The 16,954-nt window shown below is 45.4% G+C and overlaps 1 protein-coding gene across 2 annotated transcripts in view; it reads right to left on the bottom strand.

Annotated features, from left to right (window-relative positions):
- The window catches only part of LOC119972756 (coiled-coil domain-containing protein 102A-like), a 568,320-nt gene that overhangs the window by 167,159 nt on the left and 384,207 nt on the right, over positions 1-16,954 (bottom strand). For both annotated transcript variants that reach the window (XM_038810080.1, XM_038810081.1), the window contains exon 8: positions 11,133-11,236. In XM_038810080.1, coding sequence (XP_038666008.1) covers positions 11,133-11,236 — 104 coding nt within the window. The remainder of the gene's footprint in view (positions 1-11,132; positions 11,237-16,954) is intronic.

The following is a 16,954-nucleotide window of genomic DNA, read 5'->3' on the forward strand; positions in this document are numbered from 1 at the left end:
GAAATAATGCAGATCAGTGAGTAGAGGCGTGTAAGGAGAACGGGACTTACAGTTTTGGTGATGTTAAAGCAAGGGTCTTGGTACGCCACAATTGGTGATTTTTGGCTCTATTATGCACCCTGGTAACAAGTGTAAAGGTCAAATTTGCCCTCATAGAACTCAAAACAAGATGGTTTTTAAGCAAATGGTGATTTTCATTTATAAGGCGAACAGAATATTTTAGTTTCAAATTATTTCCCTTATCTCATTGATTTCTCATCATGTTTGCAGCTCTTATGCTACTTCGGAGTTTCGAACAATAATACGGTCGAACAGATTTCCACTTTACTGCAGAGTGCCAACATCCAGTTCCTCTCCGGCAAGATGCAGCGTGGAGATCTGTCCACAATGACAACATTACCTAACCGGCAGCCTCACAAGAGCAGCAGCATGACATTTCCATTTCACACACTATGCTTCTTTATGGCCCACGGGCTCTCTCAGCATGAAAATCTCAATCTGGTAGCAGCTGTGTTAAATTGGAGTGCAATTTGCTACTGTGAACTCTTGTCCACTGGGAACTGGCCTATGACTGCGAGGAATCGGGTAGTGACATGTCCAATGGAGAGTTGTAGATAGGGGGAGAAATTTGGTTCACTGTACAACAACCCCCCCCCCCCCCCCCCCCCCCTCCACTCTGGAGGTTGCGAGCAAGAAGGATCCTCAGTTACAATCACTCACAGTACATTTAAACCTAATGGAATCGGTGCCAATTTGTGTTTGCAAGTATCAGTTGTAACTCTGAGCTCAGCGCATCGCTGAAATTAGGAAGAGTAAATTGGTAATGTTACTGGACTAGCAATCCAACAGACCCCCTTGCATGCTCCGTGGACATGAGATCACGTCCCGCCAAGGTGGCTGAGGAATTCAAGTTCAATTAATCAATTAAACAAAGCCCAAATAATAATGATCAAAATCCTGCCAGATTCTTATATAAACCCATCTGGATCGCTAACCGCCCCTTCAGAATCATAGAATCCCTACAGTGCAGAAGGAGGCCATTTGGCCCATCGAGTTTGCGCCGACCCTTTGAACGATCACACTCCCGAGACCCAATCCGCCGTAAGGGACAATTTAGCACGGCCAATCCACGTAACTTGAACATCTTTGGACTGGGACGAAACCGGAGCACCCGGAGGGAACCCACACGGCAGACACGAGGAGAATGTGCAAACTCCACACAGACAGTCACCCGAGGTCGGAATCGAATCTGGGTCCCTGGCGCTGTGAGGCAGCAGTGCTCACCACTGCGCCACCGTGCCGCCCAAGGAGGAAGGGCTCTTCCGTCCTTATCTGTACTGGCCGAGGGGAGAATCCAGAGCCATGACACTGAACCTCCAATACGACCTAGCAACATTGCTCATTTGTGGGTAGCCCAACGCCAACTGTTGAAGGGCAATTAGGAATGGTCAATAAATGCTGGCTTTGACAGCAATGCCCACATCCCAAGAACAAATCAAAAAAAAGTGAGCAATTAGTATTGAGAATAGGTTCCTGCGAAGGGGGTTAGCTTGGTGTGATGCTTACGCCCCCTGCAGGGGAAATCATAAAATAAATCACAGAATTCCATCTGCATTTTCATCTGACGACCTGCATTTTTATCAATAAAATATTGCTGTGCCCCCCTCACCCTGAAGGTGTTATGTCAGGCTGAGGTTTTTCCACAGGTGTTGATTCTCCTGCAGTAGCTCATCCAAACGGCCACACAAATATAAGCCAAGGCAGTAAATGTTGACAAGCCGTCCCACCAGCTTCATCCCGACCTCATTTGCAGTCCACATGCACAGTGCATTTCCTGCAGAAATCCATAGGACGTGGCGCCTGCCACCACACGAAGGAACTGAGGCCAGTAACAAAGACGCACTTCAGGGTAAGCTGGATACGTGCACAATGGAGAGTAAAAAGATACGCTGACAGGATGGGGTGAAGTGGGGGGAAGGAGGCTTCTGTGAAGCATAAAGGCCAACTTGAACCTGTTGGGCTGAAGAGCTGTCAATCCATATAAGAATACTACACTTGTACCACATACAAATGCTGGAATGGTGCACATCCAAATCATAATCATCACGAGTCTGAATTTTTGGCCAAGGTATTTAGCAACAACACATTGTATATGCGTTGTGTCAGGGTGGGTCTGTGTGAAGAGGTACATGGACATTCACACAATTGTGCATTGCAAGTATTATTAATCCAGTCCCGAGACTAAATGAGATTCCTTTCGCTGTGAGTTGGAGTTAAATGCAAAAGGTAACACATGGCGGTGAATTACATCAGTCTATAGAGGAATAACAGCAAATGGGATTATTATTTAAACGATAAAATATTAAAGCATGCCGCTGTGCAGAGAGACCTGGGTGTGCTAGTGCATGAGTCACAGAAGGTTGGTTTACAAGTGCAACAGGTGATTAAGAAGGCAAATGGAATTTTGTCCTTCATTGCTAGAGGGATGGAGTTTAAGACTAGGGAGGTTATGTTGCAATTGTATAAGGTGTTAGTGCGGCCACACCTGGAGTATTGTGTTCAGTTTTGGTCTCCTTACTTGAGAAAGGACGTACTGGCGCTGGAGGGTGTGCAGAGGAGATTCACTAGGTTAATCCCAGAGCTGAAGGGGTTGGATTATGAGGAGAGGTTGAGTAGACTGGGACTGTACACGTTGGAATTTAGAAGGATGAGGGGGGATCTTATAGAACATTTAAAATTATGAAGGGAATAGATAGGATAGATGCGGGCAGGTTGTTTCCACTGGCGGGTGACAGCAGAACTAGGGGACATAGCCTCAAAATAAAGGGAAGTAGATTTAGGACTGAGTTTAGGAGGAACTTCTTCACCCAAAGGGTTGTGAATCTATGGAATTCCTTGCCCAGTGAAGCAGTAGAGGCTCCTTCATTACATGTTTTTAAGGTAAAGATAGATAGTTTTTTGAAGAATAAAGGGATTAAGGGTTATGGTGTTCGGGCCGGAAAGTGGAGCTGAGTCCACAAAAGATCAGCCATGATCTCATTGAATGGCGGAGCAGGCTCGAGGGGCCAGATGGCCTACTCCTGCTCCTAGTTCTTATGTTCTTATAGATGGGAATCTAACATGTACACAGCACCATTTTCTAAATTATAAATCTATTTCATTCAAAGCTTTTATCGTCAAAATGAAGTGACGCATGCCAGCGTCATGAGGCATTGAAAATTGTCCCGGTATTTTGCCCCAACATTAAAATGGACACGTCCAAGTCAGATATACCATAGGTTGAATGTTAAAGTTCCTTTGGCTTTTCCTGAATAATTCACCCAGGCAGAAGGTATCTTCCTCCTGCACTGACTCGACATTTCCCATTCTCAGGGAATCCGCAGCCACTGCACGCAACAGCCCCATTAGCTTTGCACTGCGGACTCACGCCCACTTAATCTGGATAATCTTGGATTAATCCAATATCTTGGATTAATCTACTCAAACTTGCTGCATAGAATCATAGAATCCCTGCAGTGCAGAGGAAGGTCATTCGGCCCATCGAGTCTGACCAACCCATCGAAAGGGCACTTTACCCATGTCCACTCTGTTCTAACCTCATAACCTAACCTGTATATCACTAATGGGCAATTTATCACAGCCAATCCACCTAACCCGTACATCTTTGGGCTGTGGGAGGAAACCGGAGCACCCGGAGGAGACCCACGCAGACACGGGGAGAACGTGCAGACTCCGCACAGACAGTGACCCAAGGTTAGAATTGAACCTGGGTTCCTGGTGCTGTGAGGCAGCAGTGCTAACCACTGTGCCGCCCATGTAGTTGAGACTATAGCCCCATGATTCCATGTTGGATTCAAAGAGGTGAAAGGCCAGAGGCCAAAATTCCTGACAGCGGGACCTTCTGGTCCTGCCGATGGTGACCATGCCTCTTTCGCCCCCCCCCCCCCCAGAGGAATTCAAATCCCTGTAGACATTGGCAGGACCGGATGATCCTGCTGCCAGCCAATGGCAGGCCGCCTCTGCCACCGGAGCATATGCTCCTGGAAGGGTGGGCCGTAAAATCCCACCTAGAGTGTTAATCAAAAGCACCTCACAGGCCGAACCACGATGCTGTTCTACTGATCTGTCTCAAAAATCAGAGATGACCATAAATGAAGTAGAAATAAAACAATGGGAGATCAGGAATCCTTCTTAAATGTGTTCCCCCCACAGGTTAGAGTGGATTGTATGTACATGAAAATTAGTCTGTATTCAGGTATAATGTGAAGTTGTGATTATTGATAAAAAACTGGATGCTATTACCTCGTTATTCCCTCATTTCTTTATTCACAATTAATTTTTTAGCGTTGTGCCTCAGTTTGAATTCATTAGGTCATTGATCCATTTAAATTGAAGAATTGTTTCTCCAGGGCTGACTCCCTAGCCTGCTGCTATGGAAACAGTCTTGTGTTTATTGTAGGACAGTTGCAACAGCATATAAGCTTACACTGAGCATAGAAATTTTAAAAGGCTCTGGTTGCCATGACTTCCTTTAGCAGATACTAACCAATATCTTGAATATGCAGTGGCGCCTTATCCGCACAAAGTCACAGTGACCGTGTTCTTTTTATCTGTTTGCCATTTGGTATTTTCATTTGTGCAAGAGTAATGGTCAACTTTGGTGTTGCTCCCTATTCCAGGTTTTAGTATTGTTCAGCCAGCAGTAACAAGACAAGTGGGTGATTAAAATGGCGAATGGCTGTGTTGTGGATATGTTTGTGCTCTCCACCTTTAACTGACCCTCCGAAAGAGCACCCTATCTGGGCCCACTCCCCACCGTAACACCCATCACCCCACCTAACCTGCACACACCCGGACACTCGGGGCAATTGTATGATGGCCAATCCACCGAACCTGCACATCTTTGGACCGTGAGAGGAAACCGGAGCACCCGGAGCAAACCCACGCAGACTCGGGGAGAACGTGCAGACTCCACTCAGGCAGTCACCCAAAGTCGGAATCGAACCCGGGTCTCTGGCGCTGTGAGGCAGCAGTGCTAGCCACTGTGCCACCGTGCCGCCTTGATTGACTTAAGTCCACAGACTGACTTGAGTAAACATACACGGCAAAAAGACATTTGCACATTAGCATACATCTTCACAACAGGTTTGCACTGTTTGACAAAGAGCATAATGGTATTTATCTCCTCACATTGCATAAATGAATACATTCCACAGGAACACAGTTATTAATGCTCCGTATGTAATAACTTCAAAATTATTCTGATTTTTGAGTACAGCCACATCTAAACGATCAGAAAATGGCAAAATCTTAAAATGTGCAAACCTCTTAGGGTTGGAGAAATGATCAAAAGACATTTTCTCATTGAGAAATGCATGAAAAAAACATTAGAGGGTTAATCATTGTTCTTATAAATATCTTAGCTGCCATGATATAATGTCAAGTATAACTCAATGTGAGCATTCCTTACACCCACTGTGTAGAGGAAATAACCTCATGTCTCTGGTAACCCCTGTGAGGACTGGATAGTATAAGAAACACCCACATGGACGTCAATTAAGTGCAAGGGAGAAAAAGCAGCAGATTCAAATGAAACAAAACATAGAGAAATTAACGCACAAATGCAAAAGAAGAAGATACCTTCTTGCTGCCCAAATACCTGACCCTCTGTGAACCATCCTCGTTGTTTCCATTAATGCTCCCACCCTCCCCAGTACTTGATAGTTTCCTCTCGCTATTTCCCTTCCATTCACTAGTAATGGCTGCCTTTCTCCTGCTCCTCATTATGGGCCAATCCTGCCCTCCCAAGTACTCAACGCTTCCTTCCCACTCACCAGTAATGGCTGCCATCCTCCTGCTGCCTCTTACAGCCGCTCCTGCCTGCCCAATACTCACGTCTTGCTCCCCGATCCTCGATGCCTCACTCCTCCTGCTCCCACCCGACCGCTGAATTTCTGTTGGGTCGCCAGCTACCCTTCTGACCACAGCACCCAAGCCCTTGGTGAGAATATGAGGTACGGTTGGAAGGACGGGGTGCGACCCAAACAGGGATTTGGTGATCGGGAGGAGGTCAGGAAACAGCGGGAATGGAGCACCGAGCACCAGATGGGTGGGGCCAGTACCAGGGAGGGTAGGAGCAGCAATAGTGGGGAGATGGAGGAAAGTCTCCATTGGTGGAGAGTTGGTGGCACGGTGGCACAGTGGTTAGCACTGCTGTCTCACCGCTTCAAGGGCCTGGGTTCAATTCCGGCCTCGGATGACTCTTTCCAATTTTACAAAACCTGATGTCAACACCGCCGATATGACATCACGCCGGCAGGCGTGGGAATCCCTTTCTGGGAATAAGACAGCGGTGAGGCTCGCTAAGTATATGGCAGTATATCACAACGGACTCCCGTCATCACTTGGCGCAAACCCCGTTACATCGCTGGTGGAGGGGGGGGGGGCGGGGGCAACCGAACGGGGAAATCCCGCCAGCGTGAAAGCCCTTTTCAGACTCCCCTTCAATTCTCCGCCCCCACCTCCATTCCAGCCTGCCAAAATCATGAGCAGAAAGTCCCCTCCATAATTAAGATGCAGAAATGCTGAATTGCAGCAGTTAATAAAAATATGCATTATTTACGTATACACGTTGAATAATTCACTGTGATATTTGTCCTGAACCTTCTCGGATATTATTTGCCTTTTCAAGCTCTCTCTGAAAGCCTCATCGCCCTCGGTCTAGGGGTGGAGGGTCAAACATGCCATAAAGGAAAAGAAAAAGTTTAAAATTGGAATTAATCAAGGACTTCCAAAACAGGTGACAAGAAGCCTCCAAGCCATCTTCATGCTGTTGCATCTTCCATATCGGACCTGCAGATGCCAAGAGCCTAAGCCTTAATGAATGATGAATTTATCCTTCAGCTGTGAGCCTTATTACACAGTCGCTCTGGTATCTCAATACCATCTGGCAGTTTTACCTATAAGTACAGAAGAAGTAGGAGCAGAAGTAGGCCATTCAGCCCATCATGGCTGATCTCAACTGAACATCCTCAAATCCACTTCCCCGCCTCCGCAATTAACCCAATAACTCTTGATTCCTTTACTGATTATAAATCAGCCAATCTCAACCTTGAGATTACTTATCGACCCAGACTCTACATCCCTCTGCGGTAAATAATTCCACAGATTCACTACTCCCTGAGAGAAGAAATTTCTCCTCATCTATGTCTTACATGGGTGATCCTTTACTCTGAGATTGTTCCCCCTGATTCTAGACTATCCCACAAGGGGAAACAACCTCCCAGCATCTACCCTGTCACGCCCCTTGAGAATTCTAAATGCCTCAATAAGTTTGCCTCTCATTCTTCCAAACTCCAATACAGGCCCAACCCACTTAACCTCTCCTCATAAAAAAATCCCTGGGATCAACCTAGTGAACATTCTCTGGATTGCCTCCAATGCCTGTATATCTTCCCTTAGATAAGAGGACGAAAACTGTTCACAGTATTCCAGGTGTGATCTAACTAGGACGTTATATAGTGTTAGCTGGACTTCCCTATTTTTATACTCCGTTCCCTTTGAAATAAAGTCCACCATTCCATTTGCCTTCCCTGTTACTTGCTGAACTTGCTTGCCAGCTTTTTGTGATATATGCATGTGGACCCGCAAATCCAGCTTTCTGCAGGCTTTCTCCATTCAAATAATATTCAGCCCTTTTTTTCTTCCTACCCGAGTACAATCAGGAACATGGGGCGGGATTCTCCGGGAATCGGCGGGGCGGGCAGAAACGGCACAGTGGAGTGGCGGGAACCACTACGGCGTCGGGCCACACCAAGGGTGGGATTCTTCGACCCCCCTGCCGGGTCGGAGAATCGCCAGGGGGCGGCGTGAGTCCCGCCCACGCCGGCTGCCGAATTCTCCGGCGCCGGAGATTTGGTGGGGGTGGGAATCGCGCCATGCTGGTCGGCGGGCACCCTCCCCCCCGGCGATTCTCCGGCACGCGATGGGCCGAAGTCCCGCCCGTTCTATGCAGGTCCCGCCGGCGTAAATTGAAGTTGGTCCCTTACCGACGGGACCTGGTGTCGCGGGCGAGCTCCGGGATCCTCGGGGAGGGGGGGAGCAATCTGGCCCCGGGGTGTGCCCCCACGGTGGCCTGGCCCGCGCTCGGGGCCCATTGATCTGCGGGCGGTAAATGGGGAAGTGGGGAGCATAATCTGCCAGGGTGGCGCACAGATACGTGCAGCCCCCAGGCAGGAGAGGGTCATGCCCAGGCAGTACCCTGGCAGTGCCCAGGCACTGCCCATCTGGCACCTCCCAATGCATTTAAAGGAGGTTCCCGCCTGCGGTCTCGGGGCATTTTGACAGTGAACACCAGTTAAAATTCCCCCACGGAAAGTGAGAAAAATAAAATAAAATTTGAAATATTTAATAGTTCCAAAAAATTACACGTAGGTTTGAGATTCCACATTTTGGATTGTACAGATTCAGGGCCAGAACGATTGATTCATAGTTATTAACATATTGTTTAAAGGATATTCAATTCGTTATTAGACCTCCTGTTGAGGGTTTAACAGAAAATAAATGGATAAATGCACAACCACATGACAATCATGGAGAGGTTAAGGATGAGATGCCTGTTTCACAAAGCGATTCGCAAGATATCTCTTCCTTACCACAAGTTGCTGACTGATTTGCATATTAATGACTCTGTACGTCGTTCTGCAGCCATTAATTTTTCAACAAATTCAGGTCCACAAATTTAACCTAAGGCCTTCTTCATCTCTACGTTCCAGTACATTCGCTTCCTGTGCTGAAAGTGGAGCTCAATTTTGTATTTTTGAAAACAAATGAGAAATGGAACAATTTCCACGAGACATATTTTCTTTTGAAATCGGTAATGTTAAATAAGGCAAAATGCAATGCTATACAAAATGAATCCTGGATTTCTGGTGTGTGTATGCAATCAAACATTCCTTCCTGTTTTAAGGGCTAAAATCTATCACAGCATAATTCAATTGTAGCTAGTTTTAAGTTACATTACGCTGCAGCAAAATGTGCCCATGCTATTTACCACTACTGCAAAGTCATCAATGCAAGATATGAAATGTGACCTTTCATATCTCACCTATTAATTTGGGTATCCATTAAGTCATATGCATTGTCGGTAAAAACATTGTCATTTCCCTTGTGGTGAATAAATTGGAATATTCAATTCATTCTGAAGTAAAGGTCTACCTGCCGTGATGTGAGCAGGGAATATGTGGATCGCTGATTAACCTGCTAAAGTACATCAAGTTTCAAAACACTTTTTTCTCTTGAATAAAAATGTTTTTCCTTAAACCAATCAGGACAAAACATTTTTTTAAAATGTAGTTTAAATGAAGGAAATTTTTAGCTCCTCTTTGCAATGTTTATAAACATCAAGCTTTGACTAACAGCTCCTGGACCGCTTCAGAGTTAAGTGCTGTCAATTTCTAGCTGATCACTTCAAAATCACTCAACTGTGAAGGGAGGTGATTGGAACAATGCTGACAGCTGGGGGTGGGGGGGGTGGAAGCTGTCAATCACAGCCTAGTAAAATCAGTGTCAAAGAGAAATGAATGAATGAATGACTTGCAGATCAAAGATCTGAAGGGGTTTAAACCCAGCTGACTGGTTTTCTCTTTCCAGGAATTGACAGGTGCTGTTTCCTGTATCTGAACCAGTAGGTGTATTGCCCAGGTGAGTTTTAAAGCAGTGATTCTTTTTCAGTGCCTCTGTCTGGACTGCTCTCTAGCTTCCAAACAGGGGTCTGTTTTCTGGGTGGCTTCCTGGCAGGGGTCTGTTTTCTGGGTGGCTTCTTGACAGGGATCTCTTTTCTCGGCGGCTTCCTGACAGGGATTCATTTTCTGGGGGGTTTGTGGGGAGTAATCTATTTAGGAGGTCTCGGGTTTCTGGAGGTGTATTTATTTAGGAGGTCTCTGGGGGGAGGGGGGGGTCCTTATTTAGGGGGTCTCTTTATTTAGGGGGTCTCTGCCTTATCGGTAACTACTACCGGTGGGGTGAGACAGAGAATGTCACCCACAATAACCTCTGGCATTTTGAAATCCATTCATAATGTTACCACATCCACGAATAATGTTCGACATCTTCTCATGCAATTTTACGCACTGCTGGGTTGAGAGCATGCCCCAACTTTTGAAATGTTGGCCGACGTAATGAGTGTGAGAGATGGAAATGCCTAAAGCAGACCCTCACAAAACATAAGTGCAGAGCAGACTGTCGGATATTGATGTCAGGCATCCAGGTCAAGGTGTTCCCAATATTCTGCCGTTTATTTAAGAGCACAGCCTTCGGCAAGGCTCTGCTCCAAGCCTCACCCCAGAGAGTTAAAAGTACCTTCTTGTTCCTGACTTGTGTAAGACATGTAATTGGGAACTAAACATATTTTCTCTTTATGCCATGACAAGTAGCAGGATTTTGTTCTATGTATTTGATCAATCACTAAAGTTTGATTCAAACTCAAATCATAGTCTCCTTTAGTAAAGCAGTAACCCTCCATATTATGCCCAATTTTAACCATTTGAGATAAATATCTATAAGTCAAAGCTTTTCTGGTTACAATTTACCTGACAAAATATTGAAGTAGTTCCCCTTTTTCACTAAACGTTTGCCTCCAGTTAGTTCCCTGAGCTGTGCCACAATCACAAAGTGTACATATCCAGCCTAGGCCATTCAGAGTATGGTACAATGTGAGGCACACCTTCCATTTTGTCTTCTTCCCATAGCGAAAAGGTGCTCACCATTTCCCCACAGTGGGATGACTGCGATCAGCAACTCAATGGCATTGGATTGTGGGTACACATTTGTATAGCAACAGGGAACTTGGGAAACAACTCATTAAAATATTAATGCATTAAAAATATTACATGAAACTGTCTCAGTGACTGAGTATGTTGGATTACATTCAACTTCCTATCAAGGTGCTAAATAGCTTGGTCATCGGCCTTTCTTTGCGCATTACAGTCTTGTCACCCAACATGTTCAGTGACGAAAGTCATAATTTCTTCCCCATGACCCTTAACCTCGACTGCACAGGCTTAATTGATCTAATGACGCTGAGTGGCTGAAGCTATCAGTCCTTTAGCCCTTATTTGCTCTTGATGACCTACCTGGTCTGCAAGTGATCAAATTGCACTTGAAGGTTGTCATTCAATTCCATCTGTTCATCTAAGGAACGCTGCAATTTCCTGATCTGGTTCAGTGAGTCATCCAGCTGAATAATAGAAATAAAAAGCGTAAGAAAGGAGCGTTTGTGTGTTTGGAACAGAAACTGAGGTACAAGGACATATGTCACAAAGCAAACATGCCCGTGACTTCCACAGAGTGACAATCTCCAGCAGGTCAGGAGAGGAGGGGTCGGGCGGGGTGGGGTTTGGGGCACCCACTGGGAGAGTCGTGTGTGTGCAGGATGTCTCGTACGAGGCTTAGTCTGGCTGTTTAAACAGTTACTCTGGAGTTAGAAATCGATTTTTTGTTCCTTCTGACTCTTTCAGAGTAAATATCAGGGTAAAACTGGCAAGGCTGGAGCACGGATCTGCCTGCTGTGCATATTTCTGGGAACGGTTAAGTGCATCTGTGCACCAACCTCTTTACCAAGATGGCATCTGGCATGCTTCACATCAGAAAGGTGCCCGTCTACTGTGGATGGCATTTTGGAACTCCAAGGGCATCATGGGTCCTATAAAATGGGTCCTATCAAGTACAATTTTTCACCCAGAACCTTTACACTGCTGAAGAATCTGGCAGTCAACCAAAATGACTTGACAGGTACCTTTTCTGAAGATAATAATGTTCCTTTTATTAATTAAAACTCGAGGTGCACTGGTACCAGATGTAAGCTTAAATTAATTAAGCTACTGCTTAAGGCCTCACAAAATGAGGGGTCACTGAATAAGCAAACAATCGGACTCAATATCAAATTTGACCACTATTGATTGCTAAGTACGAAGATATGAGAAAATTACTCTCTAAATATAAACTTTTCATTCTAATATGACACTAATATTCATATAAATGACAACACAGTTATTAGTCATATTGAGTTCATAGATTTATACAGATATAACAATAATATATCTCACAATTTCATGAAAGTTTATTGGAAAATACTGAAGCCAGATAAAGTGAAATATTTTGTTCACTTACTGCTGACTATGAGCCACAGAATTATTGGCCGGGGTCTTTCAGTCCCACTCACTGCAAGGCTGTAAATATCCAATTCACCTAACAAGCACGTCTTTCGGGACCTGTGGGAGTAACGCGGGGGGGGGGGGGGGGGGGGGGGGGGAAGGAACCCACTCAGACACAGGGAGAATGTGCAGACTGCGCAGGCAGTGACGCAAAACGGGAATCAAACCCGGGACCCTGGCGCTGTGAAGCAACAGTGCTAACCAGGGTGCTACCGTGCCACCCATAGGTTCAGACTATGGTGGTATTTTAAAAAGCGAGTTCTTGTTCAACCATTTTTATTGCCGGAAACGTGACTGGTCATTCATCTCTGTTGTCGCTAATTCGTCAAAACGGCTGTTGCATATTGATGGCTTCACTTCAAAATGTATTGTATGCCACCACTGGGATTTAAGATGCTGTTTAAACCTGGTCATGTAATATTGTGGTGGATGGGTTTATTTGAGAATTACCTGATACGGTGAAGCCAAAACTACCTAGAGAAACAAATGTTATGTAAGCATGCTTTACTACCTTTCCGATTTCTGTTCTGAAATAGTGATTGCTCCAGAAGTTCAAACGTGCAGAACCATTTTTGAAAGTCGCTCTATACTCATGCTAGCTGGTCTTGGCAGTTTGCAAAAATATATAATGCAAGACTCTTTGGCAATGGTTTTGGTAAACTGGCTCCTGGCTCTTTCTTTTAAACATAGGCCAACGCATTGTTAAATTTGCCCTGGGATTGACTAGTGCGCTCACCTGCGAGTCCAAATTTATCAATTATCTCCCCAGCTAATTACTGTTGTGCCCCAGGTTGACTGTGTGAACTGCTTGAGATATGGTTGTTATTCTGAGAGTTCATTTCAGCGGTGGCAGGTTCATTGGACATTTTTAAGGCTGAATTAGTTAGATTATTGATTGACGGGGAGTCGAAGGGTCAAAGGGGTAGTTAGGAAAGTAGAAGCCACAATCGGGTGAGGCAGATATCTTACCAAAGCGGAGCAGGCTCGAAGGGTCAAATAGCCTACCTCTGCTCCAAGTTCATGTGTTGAAGAAAAAATAAATTGTGCACAAGAATGTTGGAAACAATTTTCCTTTTTTGGTTGATTTAGATTTTGTGCAGACAGGGCGCTGTGGAAATGTAAAACGTCTGTGAATGGCTATCCTGAAGATGTTGATGCTAACCTCAATGTGGGGGGGGGGGGGATGAAGGACTTCCATGTGGTGATATGCCGATGGGCTGTATCATAGATGGATGGGGTGCGACCTCCAACCAGCAGGTGGCAGTGCAGGCACACCATGCAGTCTCATGACCAAGGTCATGTGACCAGCGGCTCACATATAAGGGGAGATACATCTGGCCATCTTTAGAAGATTGAGAGGGTGATAAGACATACAAGTGAATGGTTGGTGCTGGGTGCAGATTCCAGAGGAGTAATAAGCAGACTCCATGATAACGTACTCTGTAACACATTGTTATCTTACTACACGAGACTCAATAAAAATTCTGGTTTCGATTAATCAAGGTGTTTGGTGGATTTCTTCGTCAGGTATAGAAGACCAAACACAACATTCCATGCTTATATTAAGGAAAATTGAGTAGTTACAGGACACTTAAGCCACCAGGATCCGTATCAAGTTGTCAACCAAATCATCATCATTCAGTTGGTATCCCCTAATGTAGAAACAACATTGTGGCTATTTCCGAGTCTAATGCTGACAAACTGCTCAGGGGAAAGGTCGTTTTCACGACTGAAAAACAGCAAGAATGAACTGCGAACAACATTGTTGCAAGGAAAACTATCTGCCTTCAGCATTGTGTGCAGCAAAAGTGATAAACTTCATAGCTTATCATTTGAGGACATCATCAATGACTTTGCTCTACAATATTGTGAAAGAAAATGTTTTAAATTTTTAACTGTATGTGCTGTGCAGAAAGACACACTGCATCTTGTATCACTGCCTCCATCTAGTGAACTAATGAATTGTAGAACAGTTTTTCTGTTGGTGTTGATAAAAACGTTTTCATATATAATAAAATCATGCAAGTATTTTAATTTGTAAGTATTAGACAATGGAAAAAGGTGTTTTGTCAGATGTATTTTGGTGAGGTTATAATTTTTTCTTTGTGCCTTTGTATATCTGCAAACATTAAGTTTTCATATTTATATTTTCAATGTCCTTTCTATGAGAATAACAAAGTAGTTTTTATTGTGTGGGGCCTCCAATGCTTGACATAGTTCAGCTTGTAATAATCCGGCTCTGACATCAGAGTCACACAGCGCAATTTAACGGAAATGAAACAGAGTTCCGCTTTGGCCGCTTTTAGTGGGGTGTTTCGCTTGCAGCGCCTAGAAGACCCCACTATTAAACGGGACTGTGCTTTCTTTTCGGGCCTCAGCGAGGAATGCCCCACCAAGGCCACACTTAGACGCATTTCCAGCACTAACGGGCTCAGCTTGCCAGCGCAGGAACATCCTAACTTACCAATTGGGGGGTCTTCAAGCATCCCGCACCCCCCCCCCCCACCCCCTCAAAGGGCACCCCCCCAATCCCCAGCATGGGCAGGATGCCACCTGGGCACCTTGGCACTGTCAGCCTGGCACCCTGACATTGCCCCTGCCAGCCTGGTAGTGCCAGGATGGCAACCAGGTGGCACAGCCAGAGTGTCCGGGTGGCACAGCCAGAGTGTCCGGGTGGCACTGCCAGGGTGCCAGTGCCTTGGTGCCCAGTGGCGTTGGAAGTGCCAGGGTACCATACTGCCCAGAGGCCGACCACTCGGGGACCCCAATTGCCTGGGAGACCCGACCTCCCCCTTCCCCAGTGCTGGTACGCCTGGTCGACAATTGTGGAAACCAGTGCTACAAAGGGCCCGCTCGGGGTCTCCGAGGCGAGGCCATTCGATCCCGTGCATTGGGTAACTCCAGCACAGACATATTCAAGTGAGACTAACTCCTCACACTTGAATATGAAAATCTGGATGCCGCCCATTTTGGGTAGGATTCAGATCGCTACGCCTCGTTAGATCTCATTAGATCTTGCGAGGTGAATTGAGCATCCTGAGCCGGGAACGACAGGCCTTTAGATCAGGCCCATAGAGTTTTACAGCACAGAAGGAGGCCCTTCAGCCCATCGTGTCTGTGCTGGCCATCAAGCACCTATCTATTCTAATCCCATTTTCCAGCACTTGTTTCATAGCCTTGTATGGAATGGCATTTCAAATGCTCATCTAAGTACTGTACCAACCCAAACGTTATATGCTATCCAAAGGGAATGGAGGACTCACAAACCAATTCAAACGGCTTCAGATGCTGAACTGCTTCAAATCCTCAAACTCAGATCAACCTTTGGGGTGCGACCTGGGCCAGAATAGACATGTGGAGTAAAGGGGGAGATGGAGTCGCTACCCCTCCAACCTCCCCAACACCACCTCCCTCCCATCACCACCTCGCTATTTTCCCACCAGTACAAAAACAAGCAGCAGAACAACTAAGTTATCTTGATAAATATAAACCACGTGGGATAGCAAGCTAACTGAGGAATGGTTAGGACGGCAGTTCTCATGTTTATTAGCTGCACTTTTACATAGCAGAAGGGGTTGTGAACCAGCAATAGGAACAATGTCAGGTAGATGTAAATTCAAACCAAAATTAAAGTTGATTTTATACATTTGGGTCAGGGATAAGCTGAAAAGCAAACAATAAGTTGGTTTTAAGTTTCATAAATTATCGAGCTAAAGCTACAGCAGGAAAGGGGTTAATTCGATGAGCAATCAGGATTGGTCAGCGGTCACTTTCTGTCAAAAAAAAGATTCCTTTCGGTTGCAATTGAACTTTATTTTTGAAACAATAAGACCTTTTGATGGGTGCACAGGTTAGCAGCATCTGCACACACTTTATATTGATTTATCTGTTAATTATAAAGACTATTAACTCTGACAGCAGAAAACTCCAGCTATTGTGACTGCTGAAGGCTGTGCCCGTAGAAACACTTCTGCTTTAAGCTTTACAGAAGCTCGCTGAACACATTAGGAATAATTAACAGACAGATCCCCTGCTGATGCACCCCCCCTGCAGACTGAATTACTGGTCTTTGTTCCATGTTATCATTGTTTACCCCATGCTTAGAGACGTTTCTCAGTTCTGCTTTGATTAAAGTTGGCAAAGCATCCTAGCCCTCCACATCTTACCATTGCAGTTGGACTCAGTTGGCACTTGCCATTGAATCGTAAGGTTCCCGGTTCAGGCCTCACTCCAGGGCTTGAGCTCGAAAGTCAAGGTTGACACTCGTGTGCTGAGGGGGCACTGCAGTGCTTGGGCGGTGCCAGCGTCCAAATGAGACGGTAAGCGAAAGCCCCATCCGCCTCCTTGGGTGGATGTACAAAGATCCCATGGTGTTAACTGAACAGAGAGCAGGGGACCTATCCCTGACACACTGGCTAATATTTACCCCTTAACCAACGTCACAGAAACAAATTACCTGGTCATTGTTATATTGCTGTTGTGAGAGTTTGAGGCAGATTAGCCGCTGCATTTCCGACATCTCCAAAATTGGCACTTTGAGACGTCAGGAGGATGTGAAAGGTGCTATATAAATGAAAGTTTGTCTTTAAAAATGGCTTAAAGACCTAAGGCTAGTAATCTCTGGCGACAAGAATCTCCAGTGAGATGACTGTATTGATCTTCATCGCAGGATTTTCACAAGTAACTTAATTGCAGTGTTAATGTAAGCCTACTTGTGGCAATAATGGTTATAAGATTATGAG

This window comes from Scyliorhinus canicula, chromosome 10 (assembly GCF_902713615.1).
Source record: "Scyliorhinus canicula chromosome 10, sScyCan1.1, whole genome shotgun sequence".
In the NCBI taxonomy this organism is placed as follows: Eukaryota; Metazoa; Chordata; class Chondrichthyes; order Carcharhiniformes; family Scyliorhinidae; genus Scyliorhinus; species Scyliorhinus canicula.